Source organism: Bicyclus anynana, chromosome 12 (genome assembly GCF_947172395.1).
Source record: "Bicyclus anynana chromosome 12, ilBicAnyn1.1, whole genome shotgun sequence".
NCBI lineage: Eukaryota > Metazoa > Arthropoda > Insecta > Lepidoptera > Nymphalidae > Bicyclus > Bicyclus anynana.
In genome coordinates, this window is record NC_069094.1 from 14,292,073 (window position 1) to 14,315,132 (window position 23,060).

At 35.3% G+C, this 23,060-nt stretch overlaps 1 protein-coding gene across 1 annotated transcript; it reads right to left on the bottom strand.

Annotated features, from left to right (window-relative positions):
- Positions 1–7,210: 7,210 nt before the first annotated feature.
- LOC112055810 (allantoicase-like) lies at positions 7,211–20,175 on the bottom strand. The gene is made up of 8 exons (XM_024096019.2): positions 20,040–20,175; positions 16,495–16,693; positions 16,023–16,103; positions 14,685–14,845; positions 13,057–13,213; positions 9,940–10,086; positions 9,193–9,374; positions 7,211–8,506 (listed from the first exon to the last, which is right to left on the bottom strand). Exons 1-8 carry the CDS (start codon positions 20,097–20,099, stop codon positions 8,375–8,377), a joined length of 1,119 nt encoding a protein of 372 aa, XP_023951787.2. The 5' UTR covers positions 20,100–20,175; the 3' UTR covers positions 7,211–8,374.
- Between the last annotated feature and the right edge of the window lie 2,885 nt (positions 20,176–23,060).

The window sequence follows — 23,060 nt, forward strand, 5'->3', positions numbered from 1 at the left end:
CTTATGTAAGTGGTCTGAGCATTTTCGTAAATAATGTATGGATATTTTTCTGTACATTAAGAGAGGAAACCCATTTATTGTAATCTACGTTCTCAAACTTTGTAACTTCATTATCTGAATCACGCTCAAGCTTTCAGGGGAATTAACAATTTTATGACGATCACATTCAAATTTTATGTTATATAATGAAATTGTTCAAAGATTATGTATGCTTGACTATGGATTTTTCCTACGGAGTTTGTAGCTATAATATAGGTACAAAACAAAGACCTGTACTAAAACCAAGCAAATTATTTGAAAATGAAGGTACAATACGCATGTACAACACATAATTTAAAATAATGAATTTATTTTAAATTATGTGTTGTTTTTTTATAAAATAGTATTCAAAAGATATTAACTATATTTAATTGTTTTTATTAATTTACGAACAAGTTCATTAAAATTAAACATTTTTAAACATTAAACATTATTATAAGATGTCAAATGACTAGGGCTTTATACCCTCATTTTTAATTTCACGTCGAGTTAATAAACATTTCACATCGAGTTTGACTTTAATATAGTAGATAGACATATAATCCTTGGACCCAAGAACAAAATATTTATTAATGGCTCAAACTTTGTGTAGGTATGTGATTTTCATGGCGAGACGAACAAACAAGGCAATAATGATGGGGTGATTTATTTCTTAACTATCTTCCAGTCTATGGTGTGAAACCCCCTAAAAATTGTTCGACAAGATTACTTGATTCCATCTATATTCAGAAAAAAATAGTCCCGAGGTTGTTTTTAAGTTATTTTAACTTAAAAACAACCTCGGGACTATTTTTTTCTGAATATAGATGGAATCAAGTAATAGTATAGATGGAGTATATATATAGATGGAGTAAATATTTGTTTTTAAGTTGGATGTTGTTTCTTTTTCATTTATCGTATACTGAAAAAGAATCAGCTATCTGTCTTTTATACATTAACATTATCCTATGCATTTCACATTGCCTTACGAAGCGAGGAGCTTACTCGATTGGAAAATAGGCAGTTTTGAAGGCGCGAATAATAGAGATTTTCATGTATTGGGAATCAATGAACTGATATATTATGTTTGAAAGCGTGTTCTATGTGTTAAAAAATGAAAGGATGGAATTATGAGGGAGTTTCCAGGGAAAATGGTGGGTGAATGATAAATTTACTGAAAACTGTGGGAGTATGGTTGACATAATGTCTTTCCTGTTTTCATATATGGTGGAAATCTAAATCTATACTAATACTATAAGGCTGAATAGTTTATTTGTTTGCTTGTATGCGCTAATCTTAGGAACTACTGGTCCGATTTGAAAAATTATTTCAGTGTTAGATAGCTCATTTATCGAGAAAGGCTAAAGGCTATTATATCCGTATTCCGACGGGAATGGGAACTACGTGGATGAAAGAGCGCTGAAACCAAAATAAAAATAATATAGCCTCGTAAGAAAAAATATCAATTTTTTTTTAAGTTAGACTGCTGTATTATTCTTGTAATTAAATAATTATTAATTACAACCCATATCCGGCTCATTGTTGAGCACTAATCTTCTCTCAGAATGAGAGGGGTTAGGCCAATAAACCACCACGCTGGCCCAATGCGGATTGGCAGACTTCACACACCTAAAGAATTATGAAAATTCTCTGGTATGCAGGATTCCTCACGATATTTTTCCTCCACCGTTTGAGACACGTGATATTTAGTTTTTTGCAATGCACATACTTAAAAAGTTGGAGGTCTTTGGACCGAATTCGAACCTAACCGAAAACGAACCTGCACCGAAATCGGAAGCAGAGGTCATATCAACCAGGCTGTCACGGCTCTTCCTAATTAGATTTACCTACTCGTAAATATGTTACCGAAAAGTAGAAACCTCATTAGTAAAAAAATCTGCTAAAAAGACCGTTATATAATATTTTCAAAATATGAAATCTGTGTGCATGTACACCGAAACAAAGCCAAATTAACCTTAGCTTATCAACCATTAGCTCATTTGGCTTGGTTCCAAAATTTTCGCCGCTCGCTATTCTGATATGCTTTCCTAAGCAAGAAATAGTGACTTGGCAGTGCACTTCTTACTTGCATGTGTTTATTTTTAAAGATTTAGAAAGGTAGAGTTAATAATACATCCTAGACCATATCAATCGTTCATATTTTTAACTAGCTTCACTTTAACTACGAGTCTGTACTCGTATGTAAGAAAATCTTGGAATCTTAATTTGACCCACTTCCCGGTCCTCGATTAGGAAGAAATTTTACACACGCTTTGAGTTCTGATGACAATACTAGCTAATAAACGTCATTACAAATCCAATATGGCGGCCTCCCCAAGATGGTGGACTGGCTATTTAAAATCCACTCCCATGATATGGATATCAAATTAAAGAGTTTGCTGTCAGGAATATGAAAGACGTCACGTGACTTAAATCCAATATGGCGGACGTCCAAGATGGCGGACAAGCTATTTGAAATGCACTCCCATGATATGGGTATCAAAAGTGTATTTAGTTTTTTAACCTTTTCATGTGATTAAATCTTAGCTGTGAAATATTTACCTTGTTTCTTTGACTTTCATTTTATTGAATGTTACAAAACAAAATACTGACATATTATAGTGTAATTATATACTTTTACATTTATCATTTAAATAGGTCATGAAACGCTCAATACAAACAGCAAAACTCAAGTCGAGCCGGAAGCGACGAATAAGCGAAGCGAAAGGAATGAAGTCACTAAGTTCAAAATTTAATTAAAAACATCTAAATCAATCAGGACTGCGCAGTCTATGTTGTGTACTTTGATTAACACTTAACAAGGCTCCAATTAAGCCAATGGTTGGAGTTTAATTAGCGAAGTTTTCCTCTTACTTGCTTAAAGATAAGTACATTGCGTTGTGGGAAACTCGATGTTATGCTTAGTTATATGACTTGTATATTATATATCTCTTACTCGTATTTATCAAGCAAATACTCACTGGTCTCATTATCTCATTAGTTTCTTAGTAGGCAGGTTTTACTACAAGGATTCAAGATTTATTGGATTTTTTTTGTGTCAAAAAAATTATTAAAATCGGATTACTCAGTAAAAAGTTAGTTAGTGTTCATACATAAAAAAAATAAACAGGGTGTCCCGTAATTAATATATAACACGCAAATGGTAGATACACCACCTAATTATCTAAAATTTATTTGAATAGATATCCAAAAATCCTTAGGGTGACCAAGTTATTTTTTTTCGGATTATTCATATTTTTCTATCTTTGATGCGACAAGGATATATCTCATGGCGACAAAGACATATTGTCGACGAATAGCGGCGGAATTGATATCAGTGTCTCTTTCATCCCATCGCATCGCATGGTGTAATATATTTCCTTGCCAAATCTTGTTATTTAGTTTAGGAAAGCGGATTTCTAAATTATGCAGCGAAAATTTTGGGTCTCAGCCAATGACTTGGTAGGTGAAGCAACGAATGTTTAAATTATAGGTATGTTACATAATTTAACAATTTCAATTAATAAGTTTTGCAAGATCATTACTAGATCGATCGTCGATCGGTAGACATTTAAGGTAGCAGTCCACACTCCACATCGTATTCTAACTAAACGGATTTTTAAACAACGCGATCGGATTTGCCGACGCAACTACCAGCAATGAAATTGCCGACGCCATATAATTTGGAGTTTCGTAATGACGGGTAGCATAGTGTTCGGTAGAATGTGCAATGAAATGCAGGAAAACGGTTCACTATTTGGCATTCCGTATGACGTCATCGGCACAGATGCTGTCCCTGAAACCGAAAGAGTGTGGATTTTCATCCTCCTCCTGGTTAGCTTCCATCTTAGATGTCATCACTTACCATCAGGTGAGATTGCAGTCTAAGGCTAACTTTCACACACACACACACACACGCACACACACACACACACACACACACACACACACACACACACACACACACACACACACACACACACATATCACAGGTCGCTTCGCCCATAATTTTGTAAGTATATAAACATTGAGGACCGGTTTCACCACCTGTTACCCCTACCCACCCTTCTGGTAAGTGTTGTGTTCCTGACCTAATTATTACTGTCTAACATTATGTTAACACAATAACTTGTGAATACGGCGATTATCAGAAGGTTGAAACCGGCTCTAAATCATTAGTCAATCGAAACAAAATAAACAAACCACAGTTATCAATCGCAAAGTCTACAATTCATGTACATTCATCGGTTCTGAGCAGACGCGTGTCAGTATGATAACCTCTGTGAGCCGAGACCGCTTGGAACTGGTTAGTCGTCAGTTGCAACCAGACGGGCGCGTCCCAGTCCTCGTGTACATAGCGATAGGTAATCACAGATTATGACCTATTTTGTAACTTGAACAAGTTACTTGTAACAACAATATAATATTCTTTTTTTTAACAAGTTAGCCCTTGACTGGAATCTTGAACTCAACTTAGAAGAGGAGCAAGTGTACTTAGTCTACCTACGAGTACCTACATCACGGACGGTTTTTGCGCAGCATCTTAATGGAACACTGAATTATTTTGCGGTACGTTTTTTTGTAGGTTCTTACCGACAAAAAACCTAAGTAGGTGGGTTAGTTACCAACTAGCCTCAGCCGAATCACTATCACCAGACTGTCAAGTCTAGCCTGGATGGCGTGCACTTCATAGATGCAGAAATACACTGCCTACCCTGAGAACTCATTAGAAACCTGTATTTGAAAAGGATTTTTATACATTTTTTTCGTATAATGCATACCCTAGTTGAAAACGTTGTGCACGCCACTGTAGTACTGTGTAGGCCAGTTAGCAGCTCTCAACTCAGCTCAACCACTATCACCAAACGATCGAGTCTAGTCTGGTTGAAGGCTTTAGCTGTGGCTAGCCAATGTAAAAATATAAATATATAATAAACGCAACTACTGAGTTTCTTACCGTAGAATCTACCAGAAAATTTACCAGAATCTGCCTTTAAAAACGTTAGTAGTATAGCACCAAAGGTACAAACTTCATGTTAAAAAGTGTGTGTAATCCATATCCTTCTCCAAAAAATGTGCACTGCTAAGTCAGGCCTCTCTATTTCTCCCTCCTTTGAAGTTATAAAAATAAAGTTTTAACTCTATAATCAGACTACGTAAAAAGGGGTCTAAAAAGGAATGAACCAAAAAAATATTTCAAATATAAATAGAGAAATTAATAGATACAAAAAGGTTCACGGTAGAGATCAGCACCTAATATATACCTACAGTCATTATGCCAGGAATACCTCCAGTAAACATAAGTACATTGAAGGTATATAATGGATGCAACCACGGCTGCCAAACAAACATACATAGGTACATAAACTGCCAAAATCATTACCCTCCTTCCTTTTGGCGTTGCCGTCGCCGTTTGTAGTCGGGTAAAACTAGGCTGATAAGGTAGCTACTACCTACACGTCTAGCTATGATTAAATCTAAACGTCTTAAGAAAGTCTCATTGTTACTGCAATTTCAATATTTTATCTAATTTTTCAACGATTACTTATTTAAAAGATATAGTTGAAATGGTGGAAAACCGCGCAAACGTTTTATCATCGTCATCGTAATATCAGCCGATGGACGTCCACTGCAGAACATACTCGTAGGCCTTTTGTAGGGACTTTCAAAGATCACGATCCTGCCCCTATAGACAAGTAGCACGTTTTTTTTTTTCGATCGCAAACGCTTCAAAATCTAGAAAATTTTGAAAAACATTTGCTATCGACAGATCACGTGATCAAGATCTGTCATTCCCATACTTTTTTCTAGTTTTCGAAGCGTTTGCAATCGTAGTAAGAGAATCGACGTGCCTCTTGGCTACAGGGGCTGAGCCCAGTGGATATGACCTCTGCCTCCGATTCCGGAGGGTGTGGGTTCGAATCCGGTCCAGGGCATTCACCTCCAACTTTTCAGTTGTGTGCATTTTATGAAATTAAATATCACGTGTCTCAATCGGTGAAGGAAAACATCGTGAGGAAACCTGCACACCAGAGAATTTCTTAATTCTCTGCGTGTGTGAAGTCTGCCAATCCGCATTGGGCCCGCGTGGTGGACTATTGGCCTAACCCCTCTCATTCTGAGAGGAGACTCGAGCTCAGCAGTGAGCCGTATATGGGTTGATAACGACACTTTACATAACCTGTTCCATTGTTTGAAAACGTAGGCACAATTGAAACGTGTTTTCTGAATGATACCATTTGCTCTATGCACTTTGTGCGTGATTAGTTAATGATGATTGAGCAATCGGTGTGCTAAGAGATAATTTTGTTGTACAGTTCAATAGGTTATATTATATTAATTGATACAAATAAATAAAACTGGAGTGTTTGTCTGTGATTTCAAAACAACAGCTAGTTATTAAGGTCATTATTTTAATGGTACTTTACACTTTATGGTTTTTAAAAACCGGATTTGAACTAAATACAGTTTGCATGATAAGTGCCCAATTGGCAAAAGAAATGTAGGAAGACAGAAGAGATGGGGCGATGATATAATAAAAACAGCAGGAAAAAACTGGATGCATATGGCCAAAGATAGGGAAACATGGAATAGGATGGAGAAGGCTTTTACCCATAGAGGGCCACATAACAAAATATCAGAAATGCATTAAATGCATTATTAAGATATTATGTATTGTAAAATTGTTATGTGGAAAAAGCTATAATAATAATAAGATACATTATAGCTTGGCAACTTCGTTCGTAACACTCCCGATAGTCCGCGCGGGCCGGGGGACGTGTAGCGATGAATGAAAACCCCACGACTGATGTCTGACCTCACTTCACCGCACGCACGATTTCACACCCACGTAGTCTTTCCCCCCCGTCGCCCGCATGTCATTGAAGTGTCATCAACGAACTTGCCTGACTACAGTTATATATATTAATATTTTGCTGACTGATATAGACAAAAAATCAGTTAAATCTGAAAGATTTCCAAAAGTAGATCATGTATTTGACTTTTACTGCTAAATTTATCAGGAGCCTCTTAATAACTATTTCAATTTCCATAACTCCTTCATTTTATTATTCGAAATTTAGAAAAAAAGTATGTTAGTACTAGAGATAAAAAATTTAAAAATTCTACAGACGCGGCTAATAAGTTAACAAAATACTCAATAAGGATAATAGGATTAATAAAATACTGTTAATAATGGAATTAACCAATTTATTAAATGTCTTAAAATAAAAAAATATATTAACAACACAACACAACACAACACTATTTTGTACGCTGTATAAAATAATACTTTTCAAATCTTAGAATTGTAATAAATATTACAAAGATATTTTATTGATAATATCACTAAGCCATAACAAGTTTCATGGACTTTCGATACTTAGGGCCGGTTTATGGAAGGCGTCCACATATCGGATCTTACGGATCGCACGTATCTACCGTAAAATTTAAAATCTGTATGATGCGTCCGGTGCGGATATGTGGACACCTACCACTGCTTTCTGATGAGTGTCAGATAGTCGTAGAACGTAAGTACTTTATTACTTATTAAGTCAAAATATGACAAAGATAAAAGGAGACCGACCATTTTTAAACTGAATCTTCCTCGGAATCTTTTTTAATCAACTTCCAAAAAGGAGGAGGTTCTACGTTCGGCTGTATGTATGTTTTTTTTAATGGATTTACTATGTCCAAGTAAGTGTTAGTTTTAGACTTGTTTATTTTGTGTTTGATTGAAAGTTGCATAATCAATAAAATGCACTACTTCAACAAAGAGCACACATTTTAAAAAAATGTTAAAAGCAGTGAATTCTAATTATTTTTGATGATTTTCATTTATTAGAAAATATTTATCGCATTTTTTTTTATTTATAGGGCTGGGCCTGAAATGGTCGGTCTCCTTTGTGATATACGCTATGTGACACTAATCAGAAGATTATGAAACAGGTCCTAAACATAACAACAACATGCAACCATTCTATTTTGTAGGTACTACGACAATATATATAAAATCCAAGTATTTACAATTTATGATAAATATTCAGAGAAACAAAGAATCGTATGATTTCTTCACACAAGAACACAGTGGTGACTGATAGTGGTGATATAAATATGTTCCAACAATTTTATTAAAGGACAATCAAATAGATTATTTCTATCAGTTTAGTAGATCCAGGATCCCTTACAACCTTACAAACTTTACCCCTTTAAAAATATCAGTATAGAGAGAGAAAAGTGCTCAAGCAAGAAATGTCTTAAAGTCAGAACTGTGAAAACCATAACCTTTAAAAAAACGTTCGATCTTCGATCGTATGTGTTAGCAATAAGGTTTAAAATTAAGTTAAATCAATGTGTATCAAATTATAGTAGGCTCAATGTGACCGAACGCCCGAAGTCTGCTGAATCCGCCGTCTGGTGCTATGGTGACCTTGATGTGTGAGATGACGTCAGAGTTGCAAGTAAACCAATGTTCGTTGTGGGCTGATAGCTGAAAATATAAAAAAAACTCATTAACTACTACACACATTGCATTTATATTTATATTAAACAGGAGATTTCAAATCTATACTAATATTATAAAGCTGAAGAGTTTGTTTGTTTGATTGAACGCGCTAATCTCAGGAAATACTGGACCGATTTGAAAAAATCTTTCAGTGTTAGATAGCCCATTTTTGAGGAAAGCTATAGGCTAAATATTATCCCCGTATTCTTACGGAAACGGGAGCCACGCGGGTGAAACCGCGCGGCGCTAGCTAGTAGGAATGCTATACAGATAACTTTACACACCAAGTTTTTAAACCCATTGAAATTTTTGGGCAGATTACAGAAGCAAAAATATTATATTGGTATCTAAAAAGAAAAAAATATCGTCATAACATTTGCCCACTTAAATTATATTGTATTTTAGGAGCATAGTACCCCTAAAAGTAAATACTGGCGGCACCTTCGTCCGTGGGAAATTTAGATTTTCACAAATCCCGCGGGAACTATAGCGTTTTCTAAATAAAAGTATCCCATGTGTTAAGCTACAATATAATATATCTTCATTCAAAATTCCAGCCAAATCCATTCTACAGTTTTTGCGTGAAAGAGTAACCAACATCCATACACCCATACAAACTTTCACGTGTTTATTAATAGAAAAAATTTAATAGTAAAATATTAATAACAAACCTTGCTTGGCTTTAAAATGTTGTACCAGGTGATAGGTTTTGAATGCGTCCATTCCTCTTGATCTAATAATGTTCCCTCTATTTTTATGGAATCAGGATAGTTGCCTTTAAAGTGTTCTGTATCAACGCAAATCTTCTGGATTCTTCCATTGAAACCCAATTTGTAGACTGCCCACTCTTCTCCTGTGAATAGATAAAGTATAATTAGAACCTATAATTAACTTGTAATTACCTATTTATGATTCATTGGCACAAGTTACCTTAGTAATTAAACATTTTTGTTATCTAAAGCACGCCATTGACGATCAATTTTTCTCACGTTCTGCAGCACCCACTACTTTATCTGATCGTGTATTGGTCACTGCGTGCATGACGGCTCGACTTATGAAACGCCTTCGCTGCCGTTTGCGCTCCAGAGACGTGAGAATAATTGACCGTCAATGACTTACTTAATAAATATTTTAACAATTAAATTATTAAATAAAAACTTTATTAAGAAATTACTGTTTTTTAAGCAAGTGCAAAAATGAATAATAGAATTTGAATAAAATAATTACCATAATTTAAATATGGTTGTGGAGATGTGCTATTAGCGTGTTTTAAAATTTTTACTCAATACTACAGGTACTAGTAACTTCGACTCAACTTTTTGACATATACCTATTTATAAAAACTGTCATAAATAGGTACATGTTAAAAATCTTTATACAAAAAACATATTAAAATTATAAGAAAATCGTGAATTTACCTGTAGTTTTCAATGTACCGTCATCACTGGATTCAAGAATTTCTGGTCTGTCAAGTTGTCTAGCTGTCTCCCATCCATCTGCCATGGTCTCCCCTTTTCTAGGCTTTATTACATTCTTCGGATGACCGTAGTGTGCGTTAGAATGTCCTACAACAATAAAATTTATAATTTAAGTGATAGAAAATGTTAAGTACATTATAAATGCTATCAGTTTTTTCTCAAGATAGCGCGAATGAAAATGCCGTATCAAAATAAACCTACATCTGTTAATACTAATCCTAAGTAATAAAGAGGTAAAAGTTAACTTTTTGTTTGTATGGTTGGTACAATTTAACTCAAAAACTCTCAATCGATTTTAAAAATTCGTTCACTGATAGAAGATGTGGCATCTTCACCGACTTGAGTAAGCCACTGACGATCAAGTAATCCCATATGCCTGCAGCGCTAACGGCTTGACATTCGATAAAACTGATCGTGTGTTGGTCGCGATGTGCATGACATCATGCCGATCGCGAACAACACACTATCAATTTTATCGGATGTCAAGCCGTTAGCGCTGCAGGCATGTAGGCTTATCGGGTGGTGAATGGCTAGCATTACTTATATTTTATCTCCGTATTTACGAGGAAACTACACAAGTAAAACCGCGGAACGTCTGCCAGTAATAAAAAAAAATACGATTTTTCAAAAATATAAGATGCTAACTAAGGTCAGGTATTTTCTTTTTATTGATAAAAGTAATATTGTATTTATAGATAAAGTATATTCAGCGCATAAATTCTGAATAACCTTTTTTGTAAAGACATTAATAAGCAAATTTCTTCTTCCAAAGCCTTGGCATAAAAATTGATACTTATTAAAACATAAGATAGCAAAAAGTATGTATGTAATACCTAGTATGTAAGCGAAAATAAAACGAAAATTAAGAACTATTACCAACAACGGACTGTTTACAGTAAATTAATCCTATCGCAGCAATAATCTATGTTGGCAGTATTCCAGCGATAGTGTTTGTGGACATAATACTAATCAGTATTGTTATCTAAGTGATTACCGAAGTAAGTAGATAGTTCGAGTGCTAATTGGGTGTTAAATAGGGAGCTAATGAAATTATAACTGTTGTTTATTAATTTATATCTTTAATCCTTAATCACTAGCTGTATTCCGTTTTGCAATCGTAGATTTCACCCTATTTCTTTATTAATAAAAATAACATAAAATTGAAAATTTTTAAAAACCACCGAAGCAAACCGCGCCTGTAAAACGCATGGTTCCCGATCCCGTAGGAATACGGGGATAATATTATATAGCCATCCTCGATTAATGGGCTATCTAACACTGAAATAATTTTACAAATCGAACCTGTAGATCTTGAAATTAGCGCGTTCAAGTAAACAAACAAACAAACGAATCCTTCAGCTTTATAATATTAGTATACATTTGGCCGGTTTTAATCAAGAAAACTGTATAAATACATTTTGTTTTTTTTTTAAACAAAATTTGCCATATATTCCCATTCCCCTCCAACTAGTCGGGAAGGACTGTGCTAAGAGTGGGTATGACAATTGACCAACGAGCCGGGGACCGAACCACCACCCCTCAGTGATAAGTCCAACCGCTCTTATCGTTGAGCTGTTGAGGCTATAATTTACATTGTTAACTTTGGAAAGCTTGTTATCTCTAAAGAAAATTTTACTAAGTAGCCACAGCTTAAGCGGGCGACGAATTCACAATTTAAATGCATAAATGCTATCGTGACAAAGAGCAGTCTTAACGTGGTGCAGCTTGCGAAATTGCTGCAATTCGTTTGGATCGTCTTGGGATAGAATTTGTGGACGCGATACTATTAGTCGTCGCATATCTCTGGGACGTAGGAATTCACAATTTAGACGTGAATACCGTAGTTGATAAGCTAAATTAGACTTGCTTTTCTGTTAAACAACGTTGCTATAAAGTTTAAAGTTGTGTGACAATAATTTCCCACATATATCTGGGACATAAAATGATATCTGGACGAATAATGACCTGGTTTTCTGCTACATAACGCCATTACGATGTTCAAACTTGAATATATAAAGTATAATTTTATCAATATTTATTGCATATTCTGACTCTGTAACTTGTAATGTTTAATTTATTTAAGTTATATTGTGTATTTTATGTATTGATAAAACTGTGTATGTTCTTGTAACATTTTTAAATTAGAAATTGGAGATAACCTACTTTAATACGATAATGTTTAATTAATATTACCTTTGTTGGATATAGTGATGTTTAATTACCCTAATACTAATACTATTTTAAACTCAGTAAGAAAGTCGATTGGATATTTGATTCGAACCCACACCCTCCGTGTGGGTTCGAATCCGGCCCGGGGCATGGTCCTCCAACTTTTCAGTTATTTGCATTTTAAGAAATAAAAAAACACGTGCCTCAAACGGTGAAGGTAAAAATTGTGAGGAAACATGCATAACAGAGAATTTTCTAAATTCTCTGCGTGTGTGAAGTCTATCAATCCGCATTGGGCCAGCGTGGTGGACTATTGCCCTAACCCCTCTCATTCTGAGAGAAGACTCGAGCTCAGCAGTGAGCCGAATATGAGTTGATAATGTTGATGATTTAAAATACGTAAAATTTGGCTACGTCATAATTATAAGGGACACAATATGTTAAGATCTATGTACAAAACAAATATTATTTACCCCGAAAATATTTATTTTAGAACACATGTTCCTTGAACATTTTTAATTAATTTTCGGTAAAGAATATAACCCCAGAGTTATGGGAAATACTTTCCAGCACCCTCTTTGTGTGTAAAACGAGTACGACTAAATAAATAAATGATTTCCGGGGAAATTGTGAAAAACAGATTTTCAAGTGAAAGGAGTCGCGAGCTTTAGTAAATCTATACTAATATTTTTAAAAGAAGTAAAGTTTGTGTTATTGTAATGGGGTTATCTCTGGATCTACTCGACCGATTTTGAAAATTCTTTTACCAGTAGAAAGCCAAGTTATTTGTGAGTGTTGAAGGCTATATTCTATCTCAATATTCTTATGGGAACGGAAACTACGCATGTAAAACCACGGGGTGTTGGTTATAAATGATTGTGTACTAACCTACACAAGTAGCTCCAGTGAGTAAAGACGCCAGATCCACTAACTGATCACAGGGCGGCGCCTCAGGCTTCGCCTCACCGAATACTCGCAGTCTTGCTATGCCGCCATCGGGGTATATATTCACTCTTATATGAGTGAATGCTTCATCAGACACAACCTGGTGACAATAGTTTTTACATTAATTACTTATTTTCATATAACGATTAATTTCCATCAAAATTAGGAAATTAATACTATTTTATTTTATGATCGCTATGTATGGGCCTCATAAGAAGGTTCAGAGACACTCGGCGGGCGAGCTATGCTTGGAGTATTTTAGCATGATCGAATCAGTAATGAAGATCCGCAGAAGAATCACAGTGACCGACATAGCTCAACGTAAAGCTGAAGTGGCAATAGGCGGCACATAGTTTGAAGAGCCGATGGGCGTTCAGGTTCCAATGAGCTATAGGTAATGGCAACCCTGCACCGTACGTTCTAAGTAAAGAGACCGTGAGACCTTGACTTTTGGACGCTTCTTTCAAGAGTCGGTCATCTTCGCCGTCGAAGATGAGGCCCCCGATATCTGACGTCACCCAGACATAGGACCCACGATCTGAGGGGCGCCCGAACTGATACACTCAGGCCAAAACACTCTTCCAGAATAACCCTCCGAGGTCCGAGTCTCAGAGGAAACGCCCTTAGAGTGTTCGTTTGTTCCATCCACATCTTCTGCGGCACTTACACATTCAGAAAAAAAAACAAGAGTCCTATATTCTGCAGCGGACGTGCATCGGTTGAAGATGATGGTGCTGATAATAAATAACTAAATTATCCTTACCGCAAAAATGGAAACTCAATAATAAGGTAGATTATCCAAAAGCTATGACATCATCGGTCACTATCACGATTGGTTAATTGGAATTTCCATTCGTAATATCGGTCAGTAACATTCACGGTCAATGAATTAACAGTAACAAAGGATTGTGTAACACACTGTAATGTTATTTATTATAACAATTTTCTGATAGAGTAGCCACAAAAGACTTTCGTGTGTCAAGGTTGGAAGGGTCAATGTCCATTTTAATTTGAATTGTTACGGTTAACCTTTTTGTGTTCAACGCTCTATTTAACTGCGGTTATGTCAGACGGTGGAATCGATTTAATGTTATCAAAGAGACAAGAACTCATTTTTTTTGTTAACTGATAAATTAACTTTGAGAGTTTTTTTTATTCTTTACAAGTTAGCCCTTGACTACAATCTCATCTGTTGGTAAGTGATGCAGTCTAAGATGGAAACGGGCTAACTTGCTAGGAGGAAAATGAAAATCCACACCCCTTTCGGTTTCTACACGGCATCGTACTGGAACGCTAAATCGCTTGGCGGGGGTGTTTGTTAACAGTCAAAGGATCCTTTAACCCTACACACAACGTTCACAAGTGCGTGACTTCACTCAAGGTCATTCTCTGCCATTCTACGGTCTTATTTTCGTGACAGTTTGATTTGTTAATTAAGTTGTCCTGACAAATGTTGTGAATCATAACCTTTGTTTGACATAAGTTTTCTTATTTTTGTAATCACCTTTGAGTCTGCTAAAATATGTCAGTCAGTCTTCTTTTGTATATTATGTAGATAAATAAATAAATACCTTCTGGTAGTTCATCCTGGTGTCATCGTAGCCTGGCCGGAGCGCCGTTACGGGGACAATTTCCTCCCATTTGTCAGATCTAAGCTGTTTCAGCCGCTCCAAGTCACATTCGGTGCACGCCGACCCCATTTGTGTGTCCCTTTCCGGTAATAACGCCTCCTCTGCAAATAAGGCCTTTAATTATTCGCCTGCCATATTGTATTCAATATATTATGTTTAAGTAAAATAACATATATGTCAAATGATACCTAGATATTTGAAAGAATGGTGTCCTATAAATGTGTGTGTTTATATTTTGCATAATATAACTAATAGTCAGGGATCTGTAGAACATTTTGTACAATTGATTACTATCAAGTTTTTTTTTTGTGAGTAGCTTTATCTCGATGTGACGATCAACTTTAAATTCTTGATTGAAATCCGCGAAAAGTCGACGAAACCCAAGCGACAACGTCACCCAGGTTCGACAAAATACTCTCTACGTACGTAGAGAGTATTTTGTCGTAATAATAAAACAATATTTTTATTTCGTCGCGTGCCACTGTGATAAGCCAAGTGTTGACGGTCCGAGATAACATTTCACTTATGAGTGTATTTAATCCGTTTATCTTTCACTTTGAAAAGAAAATAATTATATAATTGAATAACAAATACATTAACGACAAAATAAACCTACTAACATTCCAAATCATAAATTAATAGATAATGAAGTTTGGTTTATATGATTTTTTTAGTAGGTAGTGATCTTAATTTATACTTATACTAGTAGACGCCGTGCGTTTTTACCCGCGTAGTTCCCGTTTCCGTAAGAATACGGGGATAATGTATAGCCTATAGCCTTCCTCGATAAATGAGCTATATAATACTGAAAGAATTTTTCAAATCGGACAAGTAGTTCCTGAGATTAGCGTGTTCAAACAAACTTTATAATATTAGTATAGATTAAGGGTATAAGTTTGTGGTATAATAAGGGGTAATCTCTGGATCTACTGAACCGATTTTGAAAATTCTTTTCCTCTGGAAAGCCACGTTATTTGTTATAGGCTATATTTTATCCCTGTATTTTCACGAGAACGGGAACTACGCGGGTGAAACCGCGGGGCGTTGGCTAGTAATACATACAGATAAATGTATCAATGCTTCCAATATACCTCGTTGGTCCAATGGTTATGTAGCTTCAGATCACGAGGTCTAGGGTTTGAGTGTTGGGTCAGCATCATCAAGGGATGATGATGAATGTGTGTACATTCCGGTTATACGAAAAATAACCTTAAATAACTATAGTCACATAATAATATTTTAAAGTATTTAGTCTGTATTAATAACGATATATCATACCTTCAGGAGTCAAACAGGCTGCCTGGATGGAGTATTTAGGTGCATAGTTTCCAGTGAAGAACGCTGTATCTACTAGTAGTCCTGAAGCAAAGATAATACGTATTGTAACTAAATATAATAATAGCAATTTCTATTTTATTAATGCATTTTTTGCAGACGTGATATTCCGTAGAAAATATCATATATTACGTTTTATAATTGGATAATTTAGTCCTTTGAAACCTGTTACCTGTTAAAGACTTGATAACTTGGTACTTGGTAACTTGGTAATCTGCATACTTTTCCGAGTTCAAAACTGTAAATGTAACTGGTATGCGGTTTTCAAGTCATGTACACTTAATACCTCACAGCGCCTGGTCTTATAAAAGCTCTGGATGTTTCGAGTTGATTTAGTGCCGAATTCCGGCTTTATGAGTATGTGTTCTAAACGCTATCTTTTTTTTTAAATTATAATAAAGAATACTTCACTCACCTCTAACAACACACTTCGTAGCTAACTTCAGTATGCACCAATCGTGGCCGGGTATCCTCTTGCGTCGCGTTTCCCAGCCGTCCATCCATTTTCCGAATTCCGTGTATTTCTCGGCGATGAAAATCGGCTCCGAGTCTGCTATCATGTTTTCACATGTTGCGAAGAAGTCATCACTGGCGAATATTACCTTACCGCCAGCCTGTGAACAAATATAGGTAAAATATTACAAATAAGCTATGAAATTTAAAGATATATTTTTGTAAACAAATGTGAGTCACACAGCGGGTGATGGAACGTGCTATGTTAGGAGTATCTCTGCGTGATCGAATCAAAAATGAGGAGATCCGCAGAAGAACCAAAGTCACCGACATAGCTCAACGAGTTGCGAAGCTGAAGTGGCAATGGGCGGGGCACATAGTTCGTAGAGCCGATGGACGTTGGGGTCCCAAAGTGCTGGAATGGCGACCCCGCACTAGTAAGCGCAGTATTGGTCAACCCCCCTCCAGGTGTTCTGACGACATCAAGCGAGTCGCAGGGATTCGCTGGATGCAGGTGGCTCAGTATCGTGATGTTTGGAAGTTGCTACAAAAGGCCTATGTCCTGCAGTGGACGTCCATCAGCTGATATAATGATGTAACAAATGTGAATCTATACCTACTTAATATTAACAAAAATCAAAAAAAAATATATATATAACAAAATTGGTATACATGCTATGGATACACGATTTGAAAATTTCATTTTACTTATTGAAAGCCACGTTATTTGTGAGTGTCTTAGGCTGTATTTAATCCTATCTTGCCATAGAAACGGGCACTACGTGGGTGAAGTCACAGGGCGTCGATTACTAAGGTATATAGCCAAAAGTTTGATTTCAATCCCAGTCCATTATGGGCAACAGACAAAATAAAGACCTTTGTAGGACTGCTTGCTACTAAGAAATTCAACAATATAAAATAAATTATTAAAAAATTCATTTCATATTTTCTAATCTAAGGAAAATAATGAGTGAAAATTGTAAAATTAAATAAGAACCTTTAAATAATCCCCGTTACATTTAATTTTATAAAATTCGAGACAAACATGAAAGTAAAAAGATTATCAGCAAGAACCTATCGCTTTAACGGGAAAAAATAAGCTTTTATATTTAATGGGACTTCTTCAAAATAATTTGTTGATTAAATAAAAGCGACTCTTCAAAACCCTTTAACGAAAAAAGAAATTTCGTCTTAAAAATAATAAACTAAACACAAAGTTATGGGAATAAATTGTTTTATATTATGTTAAAAATTCAGTATCCGAAATACATTTCTTAGAAATTGTTGTCAGTAAAGTGAAGGCTAAAATAGTGTACATAAAGTAAAAGGCAAAATATAGGCTAGTTCTTAAAATAGAAATTCTTCGAATAATATAGCTTCAAACTTATTAAAAAGGATTATGACCGGCTCTAAAAAATAGATATTGGTGAATTATGTTTCTTATTTTTAACCGACTTCCAAAAAGGAGGAGGTTCTACGTTCGGCTGTATGTATGTTTTCTTTTTAGTGAATTATATTTCTTATTTTGGATACAATGGTATTATAATTTACATCCCAAAGATTTGCGCGATACTCAGAAAAAAATTTAAACACTGTGTACCATTTTTAACCAACTTTGGCAAAACAATAAGGTAAGATTATGATTTCAGGAGTCATAATTATGTTAAATTAATAATAGTGATTTTTAATGAACGACTTGTACTTATTGCAGTCTATATATTTAGGGAAAAAATTGAAGAGTAGGTCAGGTAATTTTGTTTAAAATTTGTTATATTTAACTTTTTTTTTATTATTCTTTACAAGTTAGCTCAAGACTACAATCCCACCTGATGGTAAGTGATGATGCAATCTAACATAGAAGCCGGCTAACTTGTAAAGAGTAGAATCAAAATCCAACCCTTTCGGTTTTTACACGACCGCTAAGAATAAGACCAAATAAGAATAAACTCAGGACCTCCGTCTTGTAAATTCCCCGCGCATACCACTGCGCCACGAAGGCCGTCCGCCATTGTCTGTGATTGTCAGACCCATAGATTTACGATTCGGTACAAGTACTATGGTCAGACCAATATTTTTTTTAATATTTATAAAATACTAACACTTGTACTGGCAAACTCGCTGAGCTCCGCGAAGGCAGGCACACAGAATTTGTCAAACATTGTTCTATACCAAATAAAAACTGTCACAAGTCAAATATATCGTAGTCAACCGTACGGTGTTTGAATATGTAACTGATCACTGAATTATAGGAAGCTGTTTATATATTACACTGATAATGTATGAACTTGTATGTTTATCATGAATTGTAAGATGGGGTCGCATCTTGAAGTAGTAAAGTCATGCTTCTAATCAGTTGACTTGAACCTGCGGTATATTCTATATCACCTGTTTGTAAGTCAGTCAGTCAGTATATTTTTTTTTAATTTTATTAAAATTTTTCGACGGCCTCCGTGGCGCAGTGGACTTACAAGACGGAGGTCCTGGGTTCGATCCCCGGCTGGACCGATTGAGGTTTTCTTAATTGGTCCAGGTATGGCTTGTGGGAGGCTTTGGCCAAGGCTAGTTACCACTCTACGGACAAAGACGATTTAGCGTTCCGGTATGACGTCGTGTAGAAACCGAAAGGGGTGTGGATATTCATCCTCTTCCTACCAAGTTAGCCCGATTCCATCTTATATGGCATCATTACTTACCATCAGGTGAGATTGTAGTTAAGGGCTTACTTGTAAAGAATAAAAAAAAATGTATTATCTATACCTGTAAGTTTTTGTAACATCAAATTCGCACTTACGTAGTTTATTTCGGCTTTAATTAGTTAATAAAATTTTCATGTCAACGAAGGAAAAGGTTCACTGAAAATATTCATACTATACGAAATTAAAATCAATTTTTATATTAAGTTTGGAATACGTCATTTCGAACGACTATTTTTCTGTGTTTGAAAGTCATTGCGATCAGGTTCTAGTATTTCTTTTATATTCTTTCATTAAGTTATATTATAAGACAAAGCTCGAGAACATCAAATTTTTTGTCAAAATAATAAAAAAAAAATAAAAATTAAATTATATTAATTATAATTAATTAAATTTAGCGTTCCGGTACGATGCTGTGTAGAAACCGAAAGGAGTGTGGATTTTCATCCTCCTCTTAACAAGTTGACCCGCTTCCATCTTAGATTGCATCATCACTTACCATCAGGTGAGATTGTAGTCAAGGGCTATCTTGTAAAGAATAAAAAAAATAATTATATAAGTACCACATAACTGTAATTGTATTAATTTATTACATAGGCTAACAGTTAATTGCAATATGAATGTAAGCAACAACAGTCTATGTTGGAACGCCTAAAAGTTTCACTTCTTGAAATAGCCACACTGTATTCAAGGAAAAGCGGAAACACCAAGCTTCCATACAAATAAATGCAATTGCACTGTTGCAACTCGGAATGGCTTACGCTAATTTTCCCGGGCATCCCGGAAAAGTACACAAAAATTAAGAAATACTAACACTGGTACTAGCAAATTCACTCAACTCCGTGAACGAAGGCACGTTACTGATGTCTAGCATTTTGTTTAAAATACGTTGAATTTTAACAATTTTTAACAATAAAACTACCACGCTGAGGTGGTATGGAACAACTAGTCGCCGGTTCCAATGACATCGTTTATTTATATGAACTTTAATGATACTTTGTAGGTAAAGTGCATTAGTAATCAATCGGTACTAATTTTGAGACCAAATTAGTTTAGTACAGTCAGTGTGACAAATCTATTTTGCATACTTTTAATAGATTTTGTAGACGTTTGATTGTTTTAAATATAAGTTTGAAACACTATAGGTATTATTTGGAGCTGACTTATTGAATTTTTCACCATCTAAAACAAACACCACCACCAAACAAACTTCATCAAGCTGTATACTTAGAATGTTTAATTTTACCAGAAAAATTAAATATTTTGTTTAAACCTCATATCGTGCCACTTAATTCACTGACATCAATACATCTATACTAATATAATAAAGCTGAAGAGTTTGTTTGGTTTGTTTGTTTGTTTGTTTGATTGAACGCGCTAATCTCTGGAACTACTGGTCCGATTTGAAAAATTCTTTCAGTGTTAGATACCCCATTTATCGAGGAAGGCTATAGGCTATATATTATCCCTGTATTCCTTCGGGAACGGGAACCACGCGAGTGAAACCGCGCGACGTCAGCTAGTATTATTATAAAAAAACAAAAAACCCGACTGCTTAATGAACTGAAAAGAGAAAAACAAATAGGTATCACAATATCTGTTTAAAGTTCTGACTAAATAGTTTATGTTGCCGCATGCGGTGACAAACATTGGTATTTCATTATTTGTCCTTAAGAAAGTATTTGTCCCCGCCTGTAGCCTATAGCCTTTCTCGATAACGGCCTATCTATCACTGAAAGTATTTCTCAAATCGGACCATTAGTTCTTGAGATTAGCGCGTTCGAACAAACAAACTCTTCAGTTTTATAATATAAGATTTTTTTTATTCTTTACAAGTTAGCCCTTGACTACAATCTCACCTATTAGTAAGTGATGATGCAGTCTAAGATGAAAGCGGGCTAACTTGGTAGGAAGAGGATGAAAAATCCACACACCTTTCGGTTTCTACACGACATCGTACCGGAACGCTTAATCGCTTGGCGGTACGTCTTTGCCGGTAGGGTGGTAACTAGCTCGGCCGAAGCCTCCCACCATCCAGACATGGACTAATTAAGAAAATCTCAATCGGCCCACCCGGGGATCGAACCCAGGGCCTCCGTTTTGTAAATCCACCGCGCATACCACTGCGCCACGGAGGCCGTAAGTATAGATAAAGTACGAATGTTTTAAAAACATGAAAATTTGATAGCTTTGCGTTATCATTGTACCGTGACAGGCATATTCTAGAATAAAATTCTAAGTACCTAAGACCTAATTACCCCATAAGAAACCACAGAACATTCAACGTTTTATGCATAATATAAAAAGTGTAAATAAAAGGAAACCTTGAAGCGTTCGTGAAAATTTAGCGATAAATAGAATGGCAAATTGCAGTTCTATGATTCGTCATTTTATAATGAAGTTAGTTTAAAATAGTTATTACTGAAGAGTCATTGAAAATAACTACTGTTACTAGTTTTTGTTTTGGATAAGATTAGGTAGGCTTAAATTAGGTTTTAAAATTTCTTAGTATGGCTATTTTACGAGTATTTAAGTATATTCTAGTCTACACTAATATTATATAGATTTGATTATTTTGTTTGTTTCTTTGTAGGCCCTGAAAATACTGAACTGATTTGAAAAATTCTTTCACTGTTGGGAAACAATACTATCCTTGAGTACTAATTTAATTTATCCCCGTATTCCCACGGGAATACTGGATATGGACTTACAGGGAAAATACATGAGTTAAACATCTTGTTAGTTAATTTCAAACTACTTACATTCACAAACTTAGGAGTTTAATCGCTGACAATTACACAAAACGCTACGATCAACTTGATGCTGCAAAAATGATTTATAGTTGGAACACGAAACCAGTAAACATTTAAAAAAAATATATTAAATTGGTAATTAATAATATTCTGGACTGATTTTTTTAGGTAAACCATTGGCAATATATTTATTGGCGTATTTAATTTGATATTTACCACCACCAGTATACAATATATATGCTATTTATATAACATATTAATTAAAATAAATTAATACTAAGAATTACATAACAGTATATTAAATTTGAATATATAATAAATAAAAATCACACAGAGGCAAGGTACCCAATCCGCTAGCCCTATTACCCCTCTGAATAGCAAGGCTAAACCTTTGGGCCAAATAAGCGCCAAACAGATGAGTGAAGGTCCGTCAAAATCCAGACATAAATCCAAAAGGAACTAAGAGAAAGCCTGGAACTAAGTAACGTTTTAACTTCTTGAAAGTACAGTTTTTTCACTTCACTTACTTTATAATTTTAAAGTCATTTAAAAAAAAAATAATGAAATATGCACTATTAACTAAAATAAAAATAACTCATGATACTTCATCATCATCATCGTCATTATCAACCCTTATTTGGCTCGGCTCAGGCCAATAGTTCACCACGCTGGCCCAATGCGGATTGGCAGACTTCACACACGGAAAGGATTAAGAAAATTCTCAGGTATGTAGATTTCCTCACGATGTTTTTCCTTCACCGTTTGAGACACGTGATATTTCTTAAAATGCACACAACTGAAAATTTAGGGTGCATGCCCCGGACCGGATTCGAACCCACACTCTCCGGCAGAGGTCCACTGAGCTATCATTATACTTACTAATATGTAAAACATCATTAAATAAAATAGCATGAACACGTTTTGTTGAACCATAACAAAAGTATTCCCTGACCTGAAATATTGTTTAAAAGAAGCAATTAATTTATCTGGCGCGGCCTTCAACAGAATTCTGTCACCTACTTACGCAACTGATGTATCGAGCGTGGAGTTAACGGGCAATATAGCCGAGGAGCCCATGATAA